The sequence below is a fragment of the Lactuca virosa genome, chromosome 3 (genome assembly GCF_052849685.1).
Source record: "Lactuca virosa cultivar CGN04683 chromosome 3, Lactuca_virosa_CGN04683_v6, whole genome shotgun sequence".
Taxonomy (NCBI): Eukaryota; Viridiplantae; Streptophyta; class Magnoliopsida; order Asterales; family Asteraceae; genus Lactuca; species Lactuca virosa.
Window position 1 is genome coordinate 347,450,393 of NC_136428.1, and position 26,261 is coordinate 347,476,653.

The 26,261-nt window shown below is 34.7% G+C and overlaps 2 protein-coding genes across 2 annotated transcripts; both read left to right on the forward strand.

Annotated features, from left to right (window-relative positions):
• Nucleotides 1-6,650: 6,650 nt before the first annotated feature.
• On the forward strand, nt 6,651-7,118 carry LOC145164855 (uncharacterized). The gene has a single exon (XM_079083518.1). The coding sequence runs from the start codon at nt 6,651-6,653 to the stop codon at nt 7,116-7,118; it is 468 nt and encodes a 155-aa protein (XP_078939644.1).
• Nucleotides 7,119-21,041: 13,923 nt separating this feature from the next.
• LOC145164856 (uncharacterized) lies at nt 21,042-21,557 on the forward strand. Its single transcript, XM_079083519.1, has one exon. The coding sequence runs from the start codon at nt 21,042-21,044 to the stop codon at nt 21,555-21,557; it is 516 nt and encodes a 171-aa protein (XP_078939645.1).
• Nucleotides 21,558-26,261: the final 4,704 nt, after the last annotated feature.

A 26,261-nucleotide genomic window follows, 5' to 3' on the forward strand; every position in this document is an offset into this window, starting at 1 on the left:
TGCAACACCACATTACTCCCAAACACATGTCGGTCACATCTCGAATGAATATAGTTGATCAGGCTATATTGATTCCAGATATGATTACATAACTGTCCAGGTTTGACCATAGTGTTCAACCTTTAACTTCTTCTGTTGTGTTCTTGTTGTGATACTTGTTCTAGTATGTATATATGTATAAGCAAGTATGTATACTTTTATAAGGTATCATTATATATTTAAAATATATTCTTATCCAGAGCACTTCAGCCCTATTGTATTTATAGTTGTATATCTTTTATCGGTTGATATACTTAGTTCACTATAAACAATGCTCTGATACCAATCTGTTACACCCCAAAACCGGAACGACGGAAACGTTCTGGGGTGGAGGACGTCATGTTTACTATCACAAGTCATGCATCATAGTAAGCAAAGTAATAAACAACCATTTCATTAGAAAGAAATTGTTTACAAAGTATGATTCACATAATATAGAATACATAGCAAATAAGAAAAAGACATGAAGCTGTACTGCTCCATCTTCTGAATCCCAGTGCGCGTACCTGTCTACTGGTCTCCTGAGAATACAAGTTATTTTGAAAGCGTAGATCAGCATTTAAGCTGGTGAGTTCATAAGATTTTAGTGATGTAGTAAGTAGTAAGAAAGTTTGTAGAAAGTTGTAGTAAGTTGTAGTAAGTTCTTGTTTAGAAACGTTTGCCTGTTCCTTCAGAAAATCCTATATTTCCTGCTTTGATGAAAGATAAGTATAAATGACTCTACAGTCCTTTCTATGAGTATTAAATGAATACAAGTTATATAAAACCCAGAATAAACAAACAATCCATTGTGTGTATCTGACCTAAGCCCACAACCAAACAAGGAACAGGAAATGAGGCGGAAGACACACATCCCATTGTTTGTTAGATCATCGTTGTATATAACCCCTGCGTATTCACTCGGTACTCACGGAGTTAACTGTAATAGTTCCTTTATATTTGATAAAAAGATCCTTTAAGAAAACCCTTATTTCTTATAATAAAATGATAACCACAGTAGTTCCTTCTATAATCACTTAGTTTATACTAGTTATATATAATCTAATATCGAACAGATAGTTAATTGTGTGAATCTGCCCTAAGCCCACAACCAAACAAGGAACAGGGAATGAGGCGGAAGGCACACATCCAACTACCTATCGGATATTAATTATATATAACCCTGGTGTATAAACTAAGGTATTATAGAATTAACCACCTAAGGTCCTTTAAGTTTTACTGGTTTAATAAAATGGATTAAACCCTTTACTGGTTAAGTTTCTAGTTTTGTATTCTAAAAGTTCTTCATTTGAAAAGTATGTTTTGTACTAGAAAACGGTGCATTGAATTAGTGTCCTATGACCTGACCCATACATGGTACCCCTTATGATTACTTGGTGTATACGAAACATATATATAGCTAAGCTCGGATAGATAGTAGGCTGGGTGTATTTGCTCTAAGCCCACAACCAAACAAGGAACAGGAAATGAAGCGGAAAGCACACATCCTACTACCTGTCGGACCCGATTAATATATATCCCTGAATGCATACACTAAGAATCATTAAGTTAGCATTATAGATCCCTTTCTACTGAATGTACTAGAATCGACTGTTCTGTGTGTCGTTTGTAAAATGTAAGTTTTCCCTAGTTTATAACTATCATGACTCGAAAATAGTTTGTATTAGCTTTCAAGTGGAACTGTCACTTACTGAAAGTAATGGGAATTTATAAGTATGCAGTTGTATTTTGAATTGACATCATGTAGTACTAATTACCTTAAAACATGTTTGTTTTAGTAAGGTCATAATGTGAAGGCTAGTACCCATACTATACACTCTCCCTGTCAAGAGATTATGGGAACCAAACGCGACTGCAGCAAACAATTGCTAGTCGTGTAATTCACATTAAAGTTATATGATCATGTATACCCAATTTAACTATCATCTTTTGTTAAGAACAATGACTTAGTGATTTATTGGTATAATTAGATCTTGTAGTGTTCTCATGCTATAGCATCTTAGTATGTTCGTTCTGTTATAGTATCTTAGTATGTTCTCTTTGAAGTATTGTATCTACATCCCTGCTTCTCTTTATGTTATCGTGTATTGTATCTACCTCCTTGTTTCTCTTTATAGTATGTTCTAGCATCTAGTATCAACTGAACCTCTAAACTATACCCCTTATAGTTTACTAGTATTTTACTTGAACTGTTATTGAAAATACTCATTTTACTACTAAGTTATGCTTGTACTTTAAAAACGGAGTTTTGTTAAACTATAAAGTAACATAACTTTAAAAGAGTTTTTGAAATGTTTTGACCACTTATAAAAGACATAAGTAATCTTTTGAAAGATATTTATAACAAATAAATACACAATTATCATTGTGTTCAACTTGTATTCCCCCCCTTAAAACATTTAAAACAGTTTAAAAGATTGATTATGGGGTATGAACTCACCCTGTGTAGGTGATTCAAACGAATATGCGCGTAAGGATGAGAAGTTCCACGAATGAAGTCCCGAGACTTAACGAGTCCTAAATGACATATAATGACATATATTGACATAAATATAGTTTTTAGAAGCAACCAAATGCAAGAAAACACCTTACGGGACTAGGAAACACTTTGTCCAAGTGTTGGAATCACATGTGATTCACTTAAAGGGACTGTACGGCCATATTGATGGTTGTGAGGCCAAGGAGTGTACGGCCGCACACTCATGGTAAAGAGTGCAAAAACCGTTATCCAAAGGTGGGGAGGTTTGTGGGACAATTGCTCAACAAGTGGTGAAGCTAGAAACGTATTTTGGAGGCCATTTTGGGGTCTTTTATGGGGTGTACGGCCACACTTGGGTGTGCGGCCGCACACACCATACCAATATGAGTTCTGGGCAGTTCTAAGTACTTAAACAAGTGTTCTTAACAAGATCTAATCTTAATGAAAGGGTACTTACGATCCGGAAGCTCGAGAAGGTCCAAAATTGCCAAGAACAAGTGTGTGTTCTTGGTGTTCTTGGTGAGATTTGAAGATCTAAACAAAATATGATTTCAAATGGATGAAATCAAAGGATGTAACTAGTTTATGAAGATTAACAACAAATCGGGAGAAGAACACTTACAAACTCGAAGATCTAAGCTGAAAATCGGATGGTAGTTGAGAGCAAAATCGAGTTCTAGGCATGGGAGGGTGAAAAGGGATTAAAGGAGGCTAAGTTCTACCTTTCTACACTTGAGTGTGCTGCCAGGAGAGGGGTGTGCGGCCGCACACCCATGTGTGTGGCCGTACACTCCTGATGTTGGAGTGTAAGGCGCAATTTTGGTGCCAGAATTGTACGCGATCCTTTCCTATACTCGAGGCTTGAATGTATTGAGCTTTGAACCTTTAAACGGACTCTAACCAATGCTAAATGATAGCAGAAATGAGTCTGACACTCAGTTGAGCTGACTGGTTGAGCTTTACAAGGCAAAAACTTAAAATTTTACGGGTTGTCACACATTTGGAGTCGAACTATTCATCACAAATCACCTACAAAAATCAGAGAGATTTAGGAACCCAAAGTTATTTGGGTCCATTTGAGGCTTTCTTATAAACATGAAACATTATTGATTTATCAACCAAGTAAGATCGTTTTACCAAAGTTGAATTCTCTTCTTTCGTGATTTTGAAAACAACAATCCTATTATCTTTAGGATTCTTTCCTTTTAAAGAAATTTTTCTTTGTTTAGCTTCAATATATTCCCTGGCAACCTTTTTCTCAAACTTCTTTTCCTCCCTTTTCAAGTGTGTTTCATACTTTTTGAAAGGAATTTTAGTTTCCGAAACAACTTTTCCTTTGCCTTTAACATCTTTCGACGTGTTGGCAAAATTTGAAACATTAGTTTTTAGAGAGAAATTGTGTTTTGTCTTTTCCATAGGTTTCGCTTTTTTTTGAAAAAGATGGTTTTTGAAAAAATTTTGGTTTTGAAACTTGTGTAGGAAAATATGGTGGTTTTGAAAACCTTTTAAGATTCGGATTTGAAAAGACTTTCTCATTTTGGTTTACAGATCTTTCTTGATTAACAAAGTTGGAATTTTTAGACTTCCAGAAATGATTTCTTTCTTTTAAGTTTTTTGATATCTCGCATTTCTTTGACATTTCTTAGCAACAAACTCATCAACTGACTTATGAAAACTAGGAGAAGTTTTCTTCATCAAACAGCCTCAATGGGACCGGTCTTCTCAGAATGTGGTTCAATTTGGCTGTTTTGGGCCATTTCTAAACCCATTTTGCCCCACCATCCTACATCGGCCCAAAAGGTTGGAAGTAACTCTCGATTGGGCCCAGACAGTGGTGAGCCAAAAATTAAAAAAAGAAAAAGAAATTTAAATTGTTCCAAATCACAGTCCCCATTATTTACGTTCAAATCCTTGGAACCCCAAATTGATACTCCCCCACCCCCTACGGACAATGGTATCAGTGAGATTGATATCAGTGTGCCTTCATCTCTCGACCTCAATAGGAATCTGAACATTAACACAAGTGATTGTGATGATGTTCGTGCCGACTGTTCTAGTTCGTGTGCAGACGAGATCATCCAAACTGTTGAAATTGGAGCGGAAATTGGGTTTCAAATTGAAGCAGGAAATCCAATTCTTGTCGAGATTGCTGGCGATACTGGAGCTATCCACGGTTGCCAATGAACTGCATCTCCCTCAATATCAGAGGCATCGGATTGGATGCCAAGGTGAACTGGGTCAAAAGATTGAAAACTAAATACAAAGTGAATTTTGTTGGTCTCCAAGAAACACAGCTCCTTGATTACTCTAAGATTAATGTCAGCGGTTTTTGGGATTCTCCAGAATACGACTTTGAAGGGGTAAACGCTAATGGAAGATCAAGTGGTCTAATCTCGATTTGGGACACAAGATACTTTCAAAAGTCAGAGGTGTTAAACATAAATTCTTCTTAATAATAATTGGTACTTGGAAAGGAAGCACTGGCAACACCATATTTGCAAATGTATATGGTCCTCACACTCCTTTGGAGAAAAAAGAAACATGGCGTGAATTACTTCAAATCAAGCAAACGAAAAGAGGTAAATGGTTAATCTTTGGTGATTTTAACGTTGTAAGGAGGAAGGAGGAGAGATTCAGATCCCAATTCTGCTCAACCAGTGCATCAGATTTTAATCGCTTTATAAGGCTAGCTGAGGTTCATGACTTTCCCATGGGTGGTGAAAGATTCACATTCATGAGTAGAGTTGATGCAAAGCTAAGCAAACTTGACCGATTCCTGGCTTGCTCGAATTTTTTGGCTACTTTCCCCTCAGTAACTGTTACGGCTCAGCCCCGTGATCTATCTGATCACTGTCCAATTACACTAATCTCTGGCAGTGGAGACTTTGGACCTCCCTCATTCAAATTCTATAACTCATGGTTAATGTTAGATGGTCTGGACAAAATTGTACAAGATGCTTGGGCTAGATTTTCAGGATATGGTAACGCATATTCATATCTTGTGGCCAAACTGCGCCACCTAAAGGAAGAGATAAAGAAGTGGAGAAGAGATGAACACAAAAAGGAGAAACAAGAGTTATTAGACTCTAAAGAAAAAGTTTGTAATATTGAAAAGACTGTTGAAACAAGGGCTCTCACCTCAGAGGAACTTTCCTCTAGAAGTAATTGCCTTCAGAAGATACTTAAACTTGAAAGATTGGCAGCCATGGACCAAAAACAGAAGGTGCGTCTGAAATGGACTATAGATGCAGACGAAAACTCAAAACTATTCCATGGATACGTAAACAGTAATAACAGAAAAAACAGAATTGACGGGCTAATGATAAACGGAAGATGGGCTTCAGAAGTGAAAGAAATCAAAGATGAGGCTTTTCGGTTCTTCCAAAACAAATTTAAGGAGAAATGGATTTCACGACCAAAACTTGTAAACTCTCATATCCAGTCTATTGGCATGATGGACGCTATTAGATTGGAGGCTCCATTCTCTATTGATGAGGTGAAGAAAGCAGTATGGGCATGCGGAGGAGATAAGGCCCCGGGCCCTGACGGGTTAACTTTCAAGTTCTTAAAAAAGTAATGGAGTTGTGTCGCTACAGATATCATGAGATTCGTACAATATTTCGATGAAACTGGTTCTCTAGGTCGGGGTTGCAATTCATCGTTTATCACTCTTGCACCCAAGGTTAAGGACCCAACCTCTCTTTGTGACTACAGACCAATTAGTCTGATTGGATGTATGTATAAAATTATATCAAAGATGCTTGCTACCAGGATTAAAACAGTTGTGATCAAGGTGGTTGGTGAGGAACAAATGGCTTACGTGGAGGGGTGAAGCATTCTTGATGGCCCGTTAATTATTAATGACTTATGTGTATGGCCAAAAAGTATCAAGAAGAAGATCCTGCTATTCAAGGTAGACTTTGATAAAGCCTTTGACTCCATAAATTGGGAATTTTTAGACTCGATACTACGTCAGATGGGTTTTGGCTCGAAATGGAGATCTTGGATACGTGGGTGTCTGGCCTCGTCTTGTGCATCTATGATAGTCAACGGATCTCCTACCAAGGAGTTCAACATCACAAAAGGCGTAAGACAAGGAGACCCTCTCTCACCTTTTTTGTTCATAATAGCTATGGAGGGATTGAATGCTGCAATGAAATCTGCTATTGAAAAGGGCATTTTCAATAGCATTCAAGTAACAGGTGATGGACCAGCAATATCTCATCTATTCTATGCAGATGATGCGTTGTTCGTTGGTGAATGGTCGAGGTCAAATCTGAAAAACCTAGCACACATTCTCAATTGTTTTCATGTTTCATCAGGTTTGCGAGTGAACTTTCATAAATCCAAGGTTTTTGGTGTTGGGGCTTCTAACACCGAAACTGCACAGCGGGCACATATTCTTGGATGTGAGGCTGGTGTACTTCCATTCACCTATCTTGGGGTTCCGGTTGGAGCCAACATGAACCTGATCAAAAACTACAACCCAATCATTGAAAAGTTTCGAAACAAACTCTCTCGTTGGAAAGCTAAAACCCTTTCATTTGGTGGAAGGCTTACCTTAATCAAAGTTGTTCTAGGAAATCTTCCTACCTATTAAATGTCATTATTTAGAGCTCCCATCGGAGTCATTGAAAAACTAGAGAAGATTATAAGGAAATTTTTATGGGGGGTCATGAAGAAAAAAATAAAATTAATTGGGTTTCATGGGAGAATGTTATCGCTCCTAAGGAACTTGGTGGCTTGGGAGTTGGAGCAATTCGTACACTGAATGTTGCTCTCATTGTTAAATGGTGGTGGAGACTTAAATTTGAACCCTGCTCACTATGGGCCAGAGTCATTGTAGGACTTCACAATTTGGGAAATAAACCTGTTGAGTACTTAGCAAAAAAAAGAATAACTGGAGTTTGGAAGAATATTGTTGGAGTTAAAAAGGATATTGATGCAATGGGACTTAGTTATAATGATATCTTTGTGCAAATTGTCAAATCTGGGGATAACACTCTGTTTTGGCATGACTCGTGGGCTGCTGGTGGTGTAAACATGAAAACAAAATACCCCATATTATATGAACTTGAAAAAAAGAAGTCATGTAAGGTTTCAGAGAGAAAAAACGAAGGCGGGAACATGTGGAATTGGAGATCATGTCCTATTGTTGCTGGATGTTCCTCTGAACTAGAATGTCTAGTCAACGACATGGATTTGATACGATTACAACCTAGGGTCGATCAGCTGTCATGTTTACTATCGGTGGATGGAAAATATAGGGTAGACCTCCTCAGGAAAAAGATTGATCAGGGCTTCACCGCAAATGTACACCATTTTCAAATAAGTTGGTGTAAACTCATTCCAATTAAAGTGACTACATTCATATGGCGTGTTGTGATGGGGAAAATACTGTCAGTTGTAGCCCTCTCCTATCGTGGGGTTACTCTCGACACTTGTAATTGTAGCTCATGTGTTGGTGGAATTGAATATGCAAATCATATTTTGGTGGAATGTCCTTATGCGAAGTCAGTCACGAAGTCCATACTTAACTGGTGCGGAATAGATCGGATCGATTTCCATAATGTAGAAGAGATTACTTGTTTTGCAGCCAACTGGGGGAGATGCCCTAAGAAAAGGGAACGGTTAACAGCCATTTGCTACGGGATGCTTTGGAGTATATGGAGAGCTAGAAATGATCGGATATTCCAAGCAAAATTCATCACTCCAAATGGTGTGGTGGACAATATCAAAGCTTTAGTTTATTTGTGGGTAAAATGTAGAGGCAAAGGTGGTTTATGTAACTGGGAAGAGTGGCTCTCTTGTCCTTTTTCGTCTTAGACTTAAATTTTCTTTGTATATGTAATATGTAACTGCTAAATTTCCCCTATAGTTTCTTACTATTTGGGTGCGTTTTATAATATTGGTCGTTTCCAAAAAAAAAAAAAAAAAAAAAAAAAAAAAAAAAACTTATGAAAACTAGCCCTAGGTTTCGCTTTTCTAACAGGAGTGCCAGTCTGTTCGGATGACGTATCACTTGGACCATTTTTCGTTCCACTTGGACTGCCTTTCTCGTAACAGGAGTTAACTTTGTTCAGTGGTTCTGCCACGTATCTCCCTTTCGTCTTCCAAGATGTCATCTCCGAGAGTCCTTTGGTTTCATCAGCATTGTCGATGGGAGCAGACCAAAAGAATTCATCACACCCATCTGCATTATCTTCTTCTACAAAGGACGATAATTCTAAAGTCTGATTTTTGTTTAGTCCAGAAGTTGTGAAAACCTAATTCGAAACAGTTTGAACTTTCGGATTAACTGTTGCCTTTTCTTTAAAAACTTTTAAACCTTTATTTTCAGAAATACGAACATACTCAACAGAATTTTCAGAAATCATAGTCTTCTTCAGATCAGATTCACTTTTTAAAAACTCAGAGCAATCAATCCCATCCTCCACATAAATTTCGCTCATGTCACTTTCATCATCAAATTCATATACATTTTCAACATCAGGAGTATTTTCTAAACTTAATTTGGTGCATAATGAGTCTAATTTATGTACAGTATCAGATTTAATCTGCTTTTTATCTTTTTCACTCAAAATTTGTTTTAGCATGTCCTTATGTTCTTTGGACAGTATGTAAGCTTCAATTTTGTCTTGTCCAATTTTATAAGAATCAGAGACATCTTCAGAGGAAACAATGGATTCCCATTTGAAATAGTCTGCATCGATTTCGTCCTCGTTCATTTTGAGAAAGGGCAAAATCATTTTGTGTATATTCTTTCCTATTTCACAATCGAGATGCAGTTGAGTAATATTAAAATAAAGACATTTAGCAATCAAACAGAAAATGTTTCGTTGTTTCAAAATCCTAAATTGTCTCGTTGCAAATAAATGATATCATCCCCAGACCTAAACAGTTCTAACTCCAACTTCTCAATCCATATTCGTCTCTCTTCGCTCTTCTTTGGTACCCTGCGGATTTGATCAGTTAAGTTAGAATTACTTAAATGAGTTCTTCTTAAGCTATCACAGAAATTGGAAACAGTAAATTTCAAATCATCTAATTCAGTTTCATACCGAGAGACAGGAGTATTGAGAGATTCAAGAATAGAGTGTACCTTGTTGATCACTTTCTCACACTCACTGATCTGCTCGGAGACAGGTCTCGCAGCAAAACATTTGCCATTGGTATGACCGCCATCAGTGGCGTATCCTCTCTGCTCTGATGCATCATTGCGAACCATAAAGCATTTTCCCTCGTACTTAGGGACTTCAGACTTTGCTACGAAACACTCTCCATGCGTATGCTTGTGAACCTCTTCATCCTCTGAATCAGTCGACCAAACTTCGACTCTTCTAAACTCGTCATCATCTTCCTGCACAATCAAAGCAGGCTTAGCATTATCGAAATTTTTCTTCTTTCTAAGCTCCTCTATCTTTCTGAGATAGTAAGCTTCATCATCTTCTTCGTCTTTCTTCTCACTCATTCTTCTTAGCATGCACTCCTTTGCCAAATGATTCTTGCCATGAAAAAAATTGCAGTCGTAGCCGGAATCTCCTAGTAGCTTTTTCTCTTTCTTCACCTCGTCCATCTGAGAGTTCTTAGCGCTTTTGTCCTTTGCCTTTTCCGAACTGTAGTTGCCTTGCCAGTTCCTATTTTTGAGGCGCCTAAATTTCTTTTTCGCAAAGTTTCTGGGGTTTGAGACCATTAGAGCATATTCTTCTTTCGTAAGTTCGCAGTCTGAGAGATCAGACTCCGAATCTTCTTCTGCTACAGTTTTGCCTTTCGCAACCAGGGCCAAAGATCCTATTCCAGAAATCACCTTCCCTTCCTTTGTCACTTCATCTTCGTGGGACCTAAGAATTCCTACTAGCTTAGCCAATGTATAGTTCTTGAACTGTTCATGAGCTTTTACATTTGAAACTACTGCTTTCCATTCGGGCCTCAAACCGTTCATAAATGTGACCTTTTGTTTTATTAATTCACGTTTTACTTTGTATTTCATCATCCTACTTAAAAGATGGTTGTCACGATTGAACATTTGATCAAGCTTTTTCCTCTGGCTTTTGAACAAAGGCACCAAACTCTGAAAGAAGCAGCGTCTGAATAGAGTGTTCCAGATCTGCATCACTTGAATAAAGCTCTTTTAATCTATCCCAGATCTCCTTCGCTGTTTCACAGGAAATTACCAGACGAAATGTGTCCATGGGTAAAGCAAACCTTATTATCCTCATAGCTTTGGCGTTGCTCAACAGTTTATCCTTCTCATTTTGTGGAATATATTTGATGTCGATAAGAAGAGTGTTGTATTCTGCTTGAGTTTTGATAACTCTCCTGGTTCCCATGTGCATGAATGTTCCTTCTGTTATGGCTTGCCAAATCGTCGTTCCATGGTCTTCAATACCCAGAACATAGTCCTCAAAATGTAAAGCCCAGACTTTATAGTATTGTGGGAAGAGGATAGGGATCTTGGTGGTAGATCTGATGCTGCTAGAAAGATTGAATGATAGAGTGTGTGGATCTTCAGGCTGCATGTCGTAGATTCACTAAAACCTATAAAGAATCAAATGTGTAAAACTAAGATCAAGTTTAGGGTGTAATAAGGATCAAGATCCAATGTCAACAATCGATCAAAACGATGAAGACGGCAAGAACAGGTCCAATAAAAACGAAAAAACCCTAATAACACTTCGACATAAGAGTTGTGTATGGTTTACACAATCTCCTGCTCTGATACCAATTGTTAGAACAATAAAGAATAGATCGATAGATTCTAAGCTGGAATATGAATCAAAACAACAAAGCAATGATCAAAGCTGTGTCGAATAATTAATAATCAATGCCTTAGAAGAGCTCGATGAAGAACTTCTCTATAAAGGCACGGTAGGGAATCACAAAACGATTAACCCTAATACACTACATGCATGCAATATTTAAAGCCTAACCTTAGCATCATAAAGACGGATGGACAGACCCAAATCGTAAAAAGGCTAACTACATACATAACAAATTTGACACAATCTAATAAATAACCCAACACTCACTACCAAATTATCAAACAAACAATTTGTAATTAGGTGAGAGCCGCATTAAAGCACAAACAAAACACCAAACACAATAACCCTCACGTAAGTTTAAAGAGTTTACATTGTACCAACATGATTTCATAATACAAGACTCACTTTCATCGAGAAATTACGTGTATTATTTGCTACTTAGACCAATTAAAGGAACAATAACATATTCAGTTAATTGATTAACAATTCGTTATTAAAATCCTAACCAGGTTGCTTAATTCCAACTAAAATTGTAACAACAAAATTAGTGAAAATCAAAAATCATAACACAACGATCTAAAACAAAATCACATGATTAAACCAATTCAAACATCAACCTGATCAACCTCGGTGGTTTAGCCGTTGCTAAACCCCGTAAACTAAAATTTAACTTACAAACAAAAATATAACTGTTTCGATGCTAAGAATCTTCAAGTCGTTCGTTCCCTATTCCAACTGTCGTGCGTGAAGATGATTCCCAAATGTGTGTGCGCCTCCTCCTTTTAGTAACCGATTCCCCCATAAACAAAAATAGCCTCCTTTTTATTTTCTTGAGTGTCACGTAACTTGCTTCTTTCATTATGGGCTTATTATAATTTCATTTAAATCAGATTTTGGGCTGCTGCTGAAAATTTCAAATGGGCTCATTTAAAAGGTAAAAATGGGGCTGCCAAAAACAGATTCGGGGCAGAATATGTTGCTGCTGTTCACGAGGCGCAAAGGTATATCAAACGATGTCAAAATCCGATCTCCACCATTCAGATTAAAGATCCACAAGTTGTGAATATATCGGTAAAATTTCAGCTCGATCGGACCAAGTTTACCCTTCGATCCAATCACTTTACGAAGACCGCTCATTGCTGCTAAATTTTCAAAAAATCTTTAAATCGTTTCGTTTGATTGGTTTATTGACATCAAATTTGATTGCAAGGCCTTCCTATGGCTCCAATCGGTGCTTAAAGATGTCATTACCCGCTTACATAAATCTGCATAAATTTAGCTTAAACGGGTAAAATTGTCCCAAACCAATAATGTAATGAAATATATAAAATGCATGATAAATATTGACAAATATCGCGGAAATGATTAAAAAATATGCTAAAATGATGCATAAAAATCAATCTAACAATACTTCTCCCCAACATCGTTGAAAATGATCTCACAAAACATCGCAAAAGAGAGCAAAATCAAAGTACAAGGGAATCCAGTTTCTAGAGCCTTCACCGACGTGTTTTTATATCTTATATTTGTGACTTGCCATTTTCCACTAGAAATGTCATCACCAAAAAAGAAATTGGAAAAACATACATATCTCCTTCGTGCAATAATCCATCAAACTTCCCTACGAGACTCTTTTTAACATAGCTGAAATTCGGTTCCCCTTACATTATCAAACAAGCAAACGACAAAATCAAGACAAATTAAAACTCAAAATGTTATGGTTTACGTTATATTTGACAAACTAGCTAAAAAACCAGATTTTGCTTGATAAGTTAATTATTATTTGATAAAGTAATAGTGTTTTTTAAAACTATCTAATAAGTTATACGACAATTATAAAATGACATAAAAAACATTTAGATATATGATTAAAAACCAGTTCCCTTACATTATCAAACAAACAAATAAACGACTAAATCAAGACAACTTAAAACCGAGAATGTTATGGTTTACTTTGTATTTGACAAACTAGCTGAAAAGCTAGATTTTGCTTGATAAATTAATTATTATCTAATAAAGTAATAGCGTTTTTTAAAACTATCTAATAAGCTATACGACAGTTATAAAATAATATCAAAATCATTTAGATATATTATTAAAAACAAGCTAACATTAAATTTGGTTAACACTCTTTTTCAAATATTTATACAACATCAAATTATATATTTCATTTAATCAAAACCGATCATGAAGGTTATCTTAAATGATTGGTTTTGATGTAATAAAATATATAAATTGGTTTTGATTTAATAAAATGTATACATTGGTGTTTTGTTGACACCTTTCAACTTTTTTGATAATTTATTCCCAACTTAATTTTACCTACTCTTTTTGCTAAGTTTTTCAACAAATTCATGTTTTTATAAATTTGGAAAAGTGAATATGTAAAAATTAAAGTTTTTAGAAATTTACATGCATGACAAATGAATATATACATATAAACTAATTTGTAAAACTGAAAAATCTTAAAAAATTTATAAAATACAAATATGTAGGAGAAAATTAAATTAAAGTTGTAAAAACACTTGTAAAGACGTAAAAAATTATAAAAGTTAATAGTTGTAAAAAACGCAGTTTTTATAAAACAAATCAAACAAAAAATAGAAAAAATAGAAAAATGTTTGAGCATATGGCGCTATATTTGGAAAAATATATGAAAAAAAAATCCAAAGTTTATCAATAAGTTATCTGAAATAGCATTTTGAAAAAACTAGTTTACAAGTCACTTTAATGATATTATTCTAAACAAAGCATTATTGTATTAATCTTAAAAAATATGCTAGCTTATATACATCATGACAACCTAACTCGTAAGTAATGTTGTATAAATCTATTCTAATAAATGAAATTTTTTTTTGCCACATGCCACATTTTTATTGATTTGGCCACATGTCATTTTGTGGTTATTTTCAATTATATTTTTTCCACATGACATTTTGTGGTTTTTTTCATTTTATCAAATTCCACATAATATTTAAGTATAATATCTATCCTAATAAATAAGAATGATTTTGTCATATGTCATTTTCTTCTTTATTTTGATACTTGTCATTTTCTAAATTTTTTTGAATGATTTAATATCCACTTGTTATTTTTATAGTTTTTTTTTCTTTTTTATTCAAATTCAATCTATTAAATGTTACCTTATATTAAATAATTTTATTAATATATTAATTAATATGCATAAGAACTTTGTGAATTCTTCTTTCTATTAATATATTAATTACTGTATATGTATATTAATGTAGATAGTACATTCTATTTGTGAATTCATATTAATTAATTTTATTAGTATATATTAATTAAGAACAAATTACATGAATGGACAATGTGGTTTACAAAAGGTAACAAACTCGGTCGTTACTTATTTTTTTTATGAACATGGTCATTGTAGTTACCAAAACTTAAGTGAATGATTTTTTTTTTGCTAACGCCCTTACTTTTGGTTCTTTTAATAAACCCTTGTAATACACAAGTCTCACACATAGTAATTATAATAAATGTATATCAATTTCATTAATTGACTTTCCTTTTAATTTTAAATTTTATAAATTAAAACCTCATTAGTTTCATTTGTTTATTTATCTAAATTATTTGTTTAAATTTAAAAAAGAAAAAAAAAACACATTAATTTTAATAATTCAATATTTTTCTAATTTTCTTATAAATTCAAACTTTTAAATGTTTACAATTTTATATTTAATTTTTCTTTTAAAATAACTCATGTAATACATGAGTTTTACATCTAGTAAGATAATATGCAAAATTAACTTATTGTATTTCTATAACTTAAAAAAGAGATAAATATACGCGGATGACATGCACTTTAATAAATAACTTTATTAATATTCATATTTCGAAAATGATTTTTTCATATTCATGCTATAAATTTTTGATAAAACTGTATTAATGGTCTATGTGATTTCCAAAAAGTTGCATTTTAAAGACATACTTTGCATTTCGTTAATCTCATGGTCCTTATGTTGGAATCCTAAGTCGAGTAGGACTTGGAGACCAACCTAGTTTTTAGGAAATCATAAACAAGTCGGTTTCTAGTTTCCTAATTGCAATCTAATTACAAGTCGGTAGTTAGGATTATATATACATTGTTTTAGGTCGAGTTATGATCATTGGAAAACATTGTAAACACTGTGAGTTTTGAGTGATATTCTCACAATAATCAAATAGTTATTTTGGTTACTTTTGTTTTGCATTATTGTTTTCTAAACTTTAATTGGTATCAGAGCCTTGAAACAAGAAGCTGTGAGATCGATTTTTACCTGTTGACGAGTCAGGTCAACATGTTAGATACAGGGGGAGATGGAGAAGCTCCGGTGAGAGTGAAGGAGGTTGGGACAACCTCAGTTTCCTGTCCAATGCTCACATCCACTAACTACACAGTGTGGGCAATGCGTATGAAGGTTGTCTTGCGCATCCACAAAGCCTGGACTGTGATTGATCCAGGAACCGATGTCAATGAAGAGAAGGACTACCTCGTCATGGGTTTGCTGTACCAAGCCCTACCAGAAAACCTCATAATGCAGATTGGAGATCAAGATTCAGCCAAGAAGTTGTGGGAAGCGATTAGAACACGAAATATGGGCGTTGATAGAGTCAAAGAAGCAAGATTACAAACCTTAATGTCGGAATTCGATCGATTGAAGATGCTGGAATCAGAGACAATCGACAGCTTTGTCGGAAAGCTGTCCGGAATCGCATCAAAGTCAACGGCTTTGGGAGAATCGATTGAGGAATCCAAGTTAGTCAAGAAATTTCTGAAATCGGTGCCAAGAAACTTCATCCATATTGTTGCTTCCTTGGAACAAGTACTGGACTTGAAGACAATCGGGTTCGAGGATGTTGTGGGAAGACTAAAGGCATATGAGGAGCGGATTAGGGAGGACGAGATCGGTGGTGAGGATCAGACGAGGGCTGTGTTCGTCGACCATGGTGGAAGTTCGAGTCGGAAGAGTCATAGAACGACGAAGGGCAAATGGAAAGGGGCAGAAGGATCGGGTGGGTATAATCAGCAAGACGGATCAGGATCTGGGTCAGTTGGATCAAAAGGTTCAAATGGGCCCAAATCCAATAAAAATCCACACGGAAATAAACACAATAACTCATCACAAGCCCAAGGAGGGGAGCCCAATTCTAATTCTGATTGCAAAAATTGTAATTGTTGTTGTGGCAAGAATCGGAAAAATAGGGAAAAAGACTGATCTAAGGTGATTTGTTTTCGATGTGACAAACCGGGTCACTTTGCGTCTGAATGTCCGGAACGACTCCAAAAATTACGAGAAGGTGATTTTTCGGAACGTGACGACAGCGACGGATCCGTTTTTTAAAACGAAACAGGGTTGAAGAATTCTCTAGAAGGACTTAGAGATTCGGGGGTGATTGTTGGAATCCTAAGTCGAGTAGGACTTGGAGACCTACCTAGTTTTTAGGAAATCATAAACAAGTCGGTTTCTAGTTTCCTAATTGTAATCTAATTACAAGTCGGTAGTTAGGATTATATATACATTGTTTTAGGTGGAGCTATGATCATTGGAAAACATTGTAAACACCGTGAGTTTTGAGTGATATTCTCACAATAATCAAAGAGTTATTTTGGTTACTTTTGTTTTGCATTCTTGTTTTCTAAACTTTACCTTATGGTTTCAAAAGGTTTGCTTGATTGATCATGACTCGTTACACTTTTCTTTTTTTCATATCTTCTACCTTTTTTCTTTACTTATTAATAATTTATTTAAATTTTAAATTACCAAGCTCACCATATCCAATCCAACCCAGGGCCGGTCCTGACGGTGGATGACCCGCCCCGGCCCTACGACGCAAGGGGGCCCAAAAATTGTAGAATATATATAGTGTGTGTGTATATATATATATATATATATATATATATATATATATATATATATATATATATATATATATATATATTTCTTTAGGGCCCAAAATTAGTCAAATGTCCAATCCAAAATCACATTGACCCAAGTCCCAAACAAATTAATACGGCCCAAACAAATTAATAAGGCTGCTAAGCCGCTTGATCTTTATGTCGCTGAAGTCGAACGTGATTTTGATTTCCATGAATAATGAATTATCAATAGGAACCATACCAAGGAAGGTAGCGGGGAATGTAGGAAATCGAGATTAGGGCGCTAGGTAATTGAATCGACGCGACGACGCCTCACGCCTTTGATACTGAATCGTCCCGTCGATTTCTCTCACAAATCACAGTCTTTAATCTCTAACGGCTATTTGTCTCTACTCTAGATATATTTGGTTGCCGGTTCCTCAATTCTTAAATCTCAATTCTCACTTTGTCTCTCACAGTCTCACAAAGGCACGCAGCCGGCAGTTCTCTGTTTAAATCTCGTTTCCGGTTTCGTTTCTCAATTCTCAAATCGCCGACACAGCCAGTCAGCCACATAGGGACAAGCCGACAAGGACACCAGGTCACCATTAGGTAATCGACTAATCTTTCTAGTTTCTAAACTCTAATCGATTTCAATTTCTCAATTGATCAATTCTCATTCAATTGGTTTCATTAGATTCAATTAAAGAGGAATTTAAGAATTAGGGAAAGCATAAGGCTGGTGTTTGTTTCACTAATTTAGAAAAATTTTGTTTCTGCTTAGTAATTCAGTTTCAATTCTCAAGTCGATTAGGTGGTGTTGGCATGTTGCTTACTTAGAAAAATTTTGTTTCTGCTTAGAAAAATTTTTAATTGTTCATCTTTTTTGTTTTACTTTTTGGCTTAGTAACTAATGATAAAAGTTAACATACTGTTGTCTGTTGGCTTGTTGCTTACTTAATTAGTAAATACATTGTTTGATAATATAGTAATATTGTCATAATTGATGCAAATCATGCAATGTGTTCTACTGTTTTGGTAATTAGTGTCAATATTACGTTTTATTCTTAAATTTTCCATATAATTTGTTGATAGTTCATCAATTGTTCATCGTTTGTGTTTTACATTGGTTTTTTGGATTTGCGTTTATAACTTGGTAATTGATTTGTGATAACATTGTAATATGATGTTTTTTGTTATTGATTTTTACAGCTTGCTTTGATATTAGGCTTCAACCGTTCAACATATTTCACAAAGAAATCAAAGAAATCAGGTGTATTCTTTTCTTAAAGTAGTTTTTACTTTATTGTCATTTGTCAATCATAAAATGTTTTCTAAAAAACACTTATCTGGTAGTGAAAAACGAAAAAGACGAAAAATTGTTGAGGCTTCTTTACAAAAAGAGAAAGGGTCTATGGTTAAATTTTTAAAACCAATGAATTCTAATGAAGAAAATATTAATTTGAATGAACACACTAACTTAAATGAAAATGTTGCTAGTGTTAATGAAGAAAATATTAATTTAAATGAACATGATAATAATTTGAATGAAGAAAATATTAATTTAAATCAACATGATACTAATATAAATGAAGAAAATACTAATTTAACTGAATCTATAGATATTTTTGACCCTAGAAATTGGGATTCTCTTGATATTAAATCAAGAGATATTTTAATTGAAAAAGGGCCAATAAGAGAAATGAATCTTGTGTTTCCTAAAGATAAATTTTCTAGACATTTTTCTTATGCATTTTATACTAGAAAGTTAAATAATGGTTTGTCACGTGATCGAAAATGGTTAGCATACAATAAAAAAATTAGATAAAGTTTTTTGTTTTTGTTGTAAAATATTTAAATGTACTAATCAAAAACGTTTTTTAACAAATGAAGGATATAATGATTGGAAACATCTTAGTGAGAGACTTAAAGAACATGAAAATAGTAATGAACATTTTGTTTGTATGAGTAATTGGAATGAAGCAAAACTAAGATTAGATAAAAAACCTTACAATTGATAACGAATTACAACAAGAAATAATAAAAGAAAAAGAACGTTGGAGACAAGTATTAAGAAGAATAATAGCGGCTGTGAAATTCTTATCTAAATATAATTTGGCTTTTCGAGGGTCTAATGAAAAACTTTTTCAAGATAACAATGGTAACTTTTTAGGAGTAATCCAAATGATGGTTGAATATGATGGTATAATGCAAGATCATATAAGAAGAATTGAAAATAATGAAACTCATTATCATTATCTTGGCTATAAAATTCAAAATGAACTAATTTCTCTTTTAGGTGACACGGGTAGAAATTCTATCATTAAAATAGTTAAAGAAGCAAAATATTTTTCTATAATTCTTGATTGTACTCCCGATGTGAGTCATCAAGAGCAAATGACTTTGATTGTACGATGTGTGAATTTTTCTTCTAAAAAAATACAAGTTGTTGAATATTTTTTAGAATTTTTAAAAGTAGATGATACTTCTGGTTTGGGACTTTTGAATGAATTATTAGATGCATTGAAATTGTTAGATCTAAATGTGGATGATATAAGGGGTCAAGGTTATGATAATGGGTCTAATATGAAAGGAAAACACCAAGGGGTTCAAAAAAGAATGCTTGAAATTAATCTTAGAGCTTTATATATGCCTTGTGCTTGCCATAGTCTTAACCTTACGGTTAGTGATATGACACTTTCTTGTGAAAAAGCTGTTTCATTTTTTGGAATCGTGCAACGCCTTTATACTAGGGATGTCAAAATGTCCCGTGGGACCCCGTTCCCGTGAGGGTCCCATCCCGTTTGGGGGAAAATTTTCAAAAAAATCGAGGGCGGGGGCAAGGTTAACCCCCATTTTAATTTCGAGGGCGGGGGCGGGGGTGGAAAATCCCGTCCCGAAACCCCCATGGGGACCCCGTTAATAAATTACACATATATTTACATATATTAATTATATAAATATCATAAAAAATAACATGATTTTGAGCTTCCAAAATTCATCAAAAAACATGTTTTTAAGTTGTTAGTATAATGTTTTTAAGATGTCATAACTTTTTTATTTTTAACATGTAAAATTCTACTACAAATAATTATTTGTTACCTAAAAAATATCTTCTTTTAGCCTAAATAATAACATCTTTTAGCCTAAAAAAAGGCAGCCCAAAATCAATCGAGGGCGGGGGCGGGGGTAATAAAGGGGATTCCGGGGCGGGGGCGGGGGTAGGAAGGCTGAACATTTCGGGGGCGGGGGCGGGGACGGGGGAACGGGAAAATTTAAGGGGCGGGGGCGGGAGATGCACTCTCCGCCCCGTTTGCCCCTATTGGCATCCCTACTTTATACATTATTTTCTAGTTCTACTAAAAGATGGAAAATATTGTTAGATAATGTTCCAACTTTAACCTTAAAATCATTATCTAATACTCGTTGGGAAAGTAGGATTAAAAGTATAAAAGCAATTAGATTTGAAGCTCCTCAAATAAAAGTTGTTTTGCTAAAATTAAGTAAAGCATGTGATGACCCAAAGTCAAAAAGTGAAGCTAAAAGCTTACTTAAATCTTTTGGAAATTTTGAATTTTTAGTTGGTATGGTTATTTGGTACGAAGTTTTATTTGTTATAAATATTGTAAGTAAAAAGTTGCAATCTAAATCTATTTGTATTGACACTACTATTAACCAAATAGAAAATATTATGAAGTTTTTTGAAAAATATAGAAATGAAGGTTTTACATCAAGTATGAATATTGCTAAAAATATTGCACTTGATATGGGTGTAGAGCCAACATTTCCATCAAAACGTCGTATTGTTAGAAAAAAGGAATTTGATGAAAGTGATCATGAAGAAGAAACATAATCGGTTGAAGAGTATTTAAAAGTTAATTATTTTTTGGTTGTTGTGGATATGGCAATTGTTTCATTAAAAAATAGATTTGAACAATTAAAAAACTTTGAAAGTATTTTTGGGGTTTTAAATGATTCAAAGAAATTAAAGTCATTAAGTGAAAGTGAACTTAAAGAAAGTTGTATAAAGTTTGCTACTACTTTTACTAAAGATAATGTTTTCGATGTGGATTCAAGTGAACTTTTTTCAGAATTGAAAGTGTTGAAAATGACTTTACCTAATGATATAATTTCTGCTGTTGAAATTTTGGATTATGTTAAAGCTGTTGATTGTTACCCAAATACTTTTATTGCATATAACATTTTGCTAACCATTCCTGTCACTGTTGCATATGCGGAGAGAAGTTTTTCAAAGTTAAAGTTATTGAAGAATTATCTAAGATCGTCGATGTCGCAAGAAAGGTTAAACGGATTGGCAATGTTATGTATAGAGAAAGACATGTTAGATAAAATTGATTTGGATAACATTATTAATGATTTTGCATCTAGAAAGGCTAGGAGAAATATTTTCCTGTAAATTAGTGGTTTTTGTAATGTTGTGACCATATTTATGTTTTTTTGATATTAATAGTGAATTTTATAGCATTCTATTTCGAATTAATTTTTATTATATTTATGACTTTGGGGGCCCATTTTTTATTTTTGCCATGGGCCCACAATATCTTTGGACCGGCCCTGATCCAACCCCGGCTCTTCTTCAATTTTCTTCCATCACCACTGCACGTTTTATTACCACCATGTTTATAACGTATAGAAAAGAAAAGAAAAAAAATGCTTGCTTTGTTCATCTCTGCTTTGTTTAACCATTCAAAAAAATTGGTTGCAAAAATTAGTGTTCTGGATTGAAATCATTTGCAACCACACCATCCAACACACAAACTGCATCATTCAACCTCCCAACATTACAAAACCCATTGATATTGAAGAAAATGCAAAGTATCAAGACTCCTTTTAGCTTATACTGCTTTTTAGGATAATAGAAGGGTTCTCATCTAATAGCTGTCTGTCAAAGATGAAACCTCATCCATCTTCCCATTTTCAAATGATCCCTTAGTAAAGATATTGAAACTAATGATATTTATTCAATTAATTTTCTCAATGAGATCCACATAAGAAAGAATTCATTAACCTTTCTAGCACGACAATACTTATTGATCCAAAAATTAAGACAATATTTAACCATATAAAACCACACAATTGAACCATATGAAATTGCAAAATAAATAAAAAATAAAAAATAAAATCAAAATAAAAATCAAAGATAAAATTGTAGATGGGTGTTTTCCAAAATTTTCTTTTAAGTGAAACTTTTTTAAAATCACCAAAACCAATTTAAAAATTTTGTTTCAATTTATTACAAAAGATGACCTTGAAGTAAGAAAAGAACTAACTACATGCTCATATTCCTTCTTGTAGGTAAACATTTAAAGCCCAATTAAATCTGGCCCAATTAAATGATTAACAAGAGTCGACACGTAGGACTATAGGAGCCTACCAACGATGAGAACACACAAGAAAAAAAAAACAATGATTTCCGATCCAAAGACTATAAAAGGATAAAAATTGTGGTTTTCAAAAATTTGTTGTCCATTTCCCGTGTTAAATTTTCTTTTTTACCTTTCCAGATATGTCAAATGACTTTTTTTTTTATATAAGAAACAGCAAAATTATATTAAAATGAACCCCAACTAGTAAGAAACTAGAGGGAGCAGGAACAGAAAAAGAAAAAAGACATACAGATACTAGTGGTAAGTAAAGAAAAATATATAGGAAAACTAGGAAAAATGGAAAGGAGATGATGACCACACGTTCCATTCACATAAACCGCCTTTTCCTCTGCATTTGATCCAGAGATACACCAAAGATTTTATCTGCTCAGCTCCGCAAAAGGTACTGATAAATTTCAGATTAAAAGTCCGATCATTTCTATATTTCCAGAGGCTCCATATAAGCCCGTAGCATATCATCGTGAGCTTTTTTTTTCTTTTTTGAACACCGACCCCAGCTTGTAGCAAAACATATTAGATCCCTGACATTGTGAAATGTTTGGTGCTTGATGCAACACCAGTCAAATATTTTGTCTCTTATTGCACTCGCATACGGGCATGTTACTAGGATGTGATCGGCACATTCGTCACTAACAAAGCAAGCACCACAACATGTCAAGTCGAGCTCCACACCCCGTGATCTTAGAGCCATCATAGAAGGGATTTTTTTTGTAGTACTCTCCAAATAAAGAAGTTTACCTTGATCGGTGCATCCCTGTGCCATAGCATAGGTGGTAGTATCTGACTTGGAACAGATTTTTTGTCGGTTAACCTCCGTAGTGCCCCAACCGTATAGCGACCATCTACATCAAGTCTACTTTTCCATTAATCACACCCGCTCGCCAAGTTTACCGTGGACAGTTCATTCGTTAGGTTGTCCAAATCCTCGGATAGTCCAAATTCAACAGGGCAAGAATTCCAATGACCTACAAAACAGCCGTCAATGATTCTATCCGCTACATTACATCTTTTCCTTGTCTCCAGGTTGAACAGGTCGGGGTATTTGTTCTTCAATTGGTCTCCATCGGTCCATTTGTCATACCAGAACTGGGTGTTGTCACCGGATCTGAGCTGTAGTTCGAACACATCCCCTATTTCCAGGTCACGCCTCTTGAGATCCTTCTTTATGGTTGCAATGTTATGCCACATGCCATTGATGTACCTGCTAGAAAAATAATTGTGAGGTTTATTGTATAAGTTGTGTATACCTTTTATCGTGCGCCCCCATAGTGAGTCCCCCTCTTTTTTCATACGCCACCACCATTTGACTATTAGGCTGACATTCATCGCGCGTATTGATCCTACGCCAAGCCCACCATCAGATTTTGAAGCTATTACTTTATCCCATGCCACCCAGTGTATTTTCCGTTTATCTTCATCTCCGCTCCAAAGGAATCTGCGTCTAAGTTGTTCCAGAGTCTCGGTGACCGCCACCGGTGCTGTGAACAATGAGAAGTAGTAAGTGGGAAGATTGCCTAGAACGGAGGTGATCATTATCAGTTGACCACCAAAGGAGAGGGATTTCGATTTCCATGATGATAGTTTGGAATGAAATTTGTCGATTATTGGTTTCCAGTTTTTTATAAGATTAATGTTCGCGCCAACAGGGACACCGATATATTTGAAGGGAAAAGATCCTGCTTCACATCCTAAAATACTTATCCTCTCAACAACTATATCTATAGTTTTTATTAAAAGAAAAAATTACATAACACACGTTTAATGTAAATATCAATCAATTTATACAAAAAACATGATCATAAAAAATGTGGTGTAGATAAACCCTTCCTAAATGGTCAAGTCCCATCACGCATTAGATAACATGTTTGATAATGCCTTATCACGGGTGGTCATCCAACCAAACATTTTTTGATATTGATTTTGATTTATGCTATTCTTAATTTTGTGGTATTAGGTAGCTTTTTATGTATCGTTTTGTCTAACAACGAAAGCATGATTTGATACATAGGTTTAGTATAAGTGTTTTTTTCCCTTTACTGATGATAGATATTTAATACAAGGGAAAACGAAAAGGGTAATATAATTTTAATTTTATATACGTTTAGTCCTTACTGTTGTTTTTTATTTTTTTTTATTTTTTATTTTTTCTAAAATAAGCTCTCGAACTTATTGATTTTATACACATTTAGTTTTTATAACTGACTACTCCAGATTAAGTATTCAATTTGTACATATTTAGTCTTTAATGCTTGTTTATTTTTTGTTTATTTTTTTTTGCAAAATAAGTTTTCGTTGTTTTTGTATCCATTCAATCCTGCTGATGAGTTTTTCAGGTTTTCCTATCGTGACATCTTACGTGAGACAATTATCAATGGTGTGTTTTCATACGTGGCTAGTCTAAAAAGTGGAATTATGTGTTACTTGTCTTGGTTTAATTAATAGCATTTTACTTTTGTTAGTAACTATTATAGTACAATACAAACTATATTTATTACCGATACAAATTTCATTCAATAGCAATACCAACTATATTGCATTAGGTGAATAAAATACAATAGTGATAATAATTTTAATTGTTGGAAATAGTGTCTATATTCACCATAGTTGGTAATATTACTGTTAATAATAAGAGTAAATTACACGAATCGTCCCTCGTGCATATGCCAAAATACGCGTTTGGTCCCTATTTTCAAAAATTAACTCGGATAGTCCCTTGTTTGGTTAAAAGTTGTATGTTTCATCCCTCATTAGTTTAAATCTACACGCTTCATCCCTTGCGAGATTTCAAAAGACTATATTGCCCTTACTTATTTTCTTTTTTGAATTTCGTTTTAATTGTTTATCTTTTTATAAATTATAATATATAAAAAATAAACGGGCCCTTCACCATTACATACCCTGACCCTTATTTAGCTAGATACCCTAAATCTTCCCTCTCGTTTCTCTATCTTCGTCTCAAAATCTCACCCCCTGTAAAGTCAAAATCCGGCCACCGGAGTTGGATAATCGCATTTTACACTCCCACCACCCCTCAACTGTACCCTTACATCACCCATCCAATCTGTACTCTTCTGTCTTCCTCTAATCCTACTATTGTCATCATATCCAACCAACCTAATTTGCACATTTCACCTATAGTTCCCAAATATGAAACTTGTAACCCAAATGGTTTTAGAAATCAAGAAAGAGAGAGTGGGACATGAAGAAGATAGGCGGCAAAGGAGGAAGGACAACAACATACTGTTGTTGGTGGTGGTGGTTTTATTCACCAATTTTATTCATCTGATCCAGTTGGTAATATGTGGAGAATATGTGGTTACATTCGAATCGACACCTGCGTTTCAAACCACCGTCTAGGGTTTAGACACAACTCCACTATCACCACCGTTCACAAATCGTCTCCTATGCGCCACCATCGCCATCGTCACCTGTACGCCGCCTATGGTGAAAACCCTAGATCTTATGTAGTGGTCTTCATTGAGAGAGATAGAGAGAGATGGAGAGAAAAATTATGAGAATGCAAATATCAGATCGGAAGAGAAGAAACAGAAGACGAGAGTGAAATAGAGATTGAGGTTGGAGTCGATTGCCTCTGTTTTAAACCGAAGATGTCTGGTGATGATGGATAACTGGATATGAGATGTATCAAAGAAGAAGAAGGGACCGGGGGGGGGGGACGAGTTATCAGATGTAATCGCCTTTTTCTTTTTTTA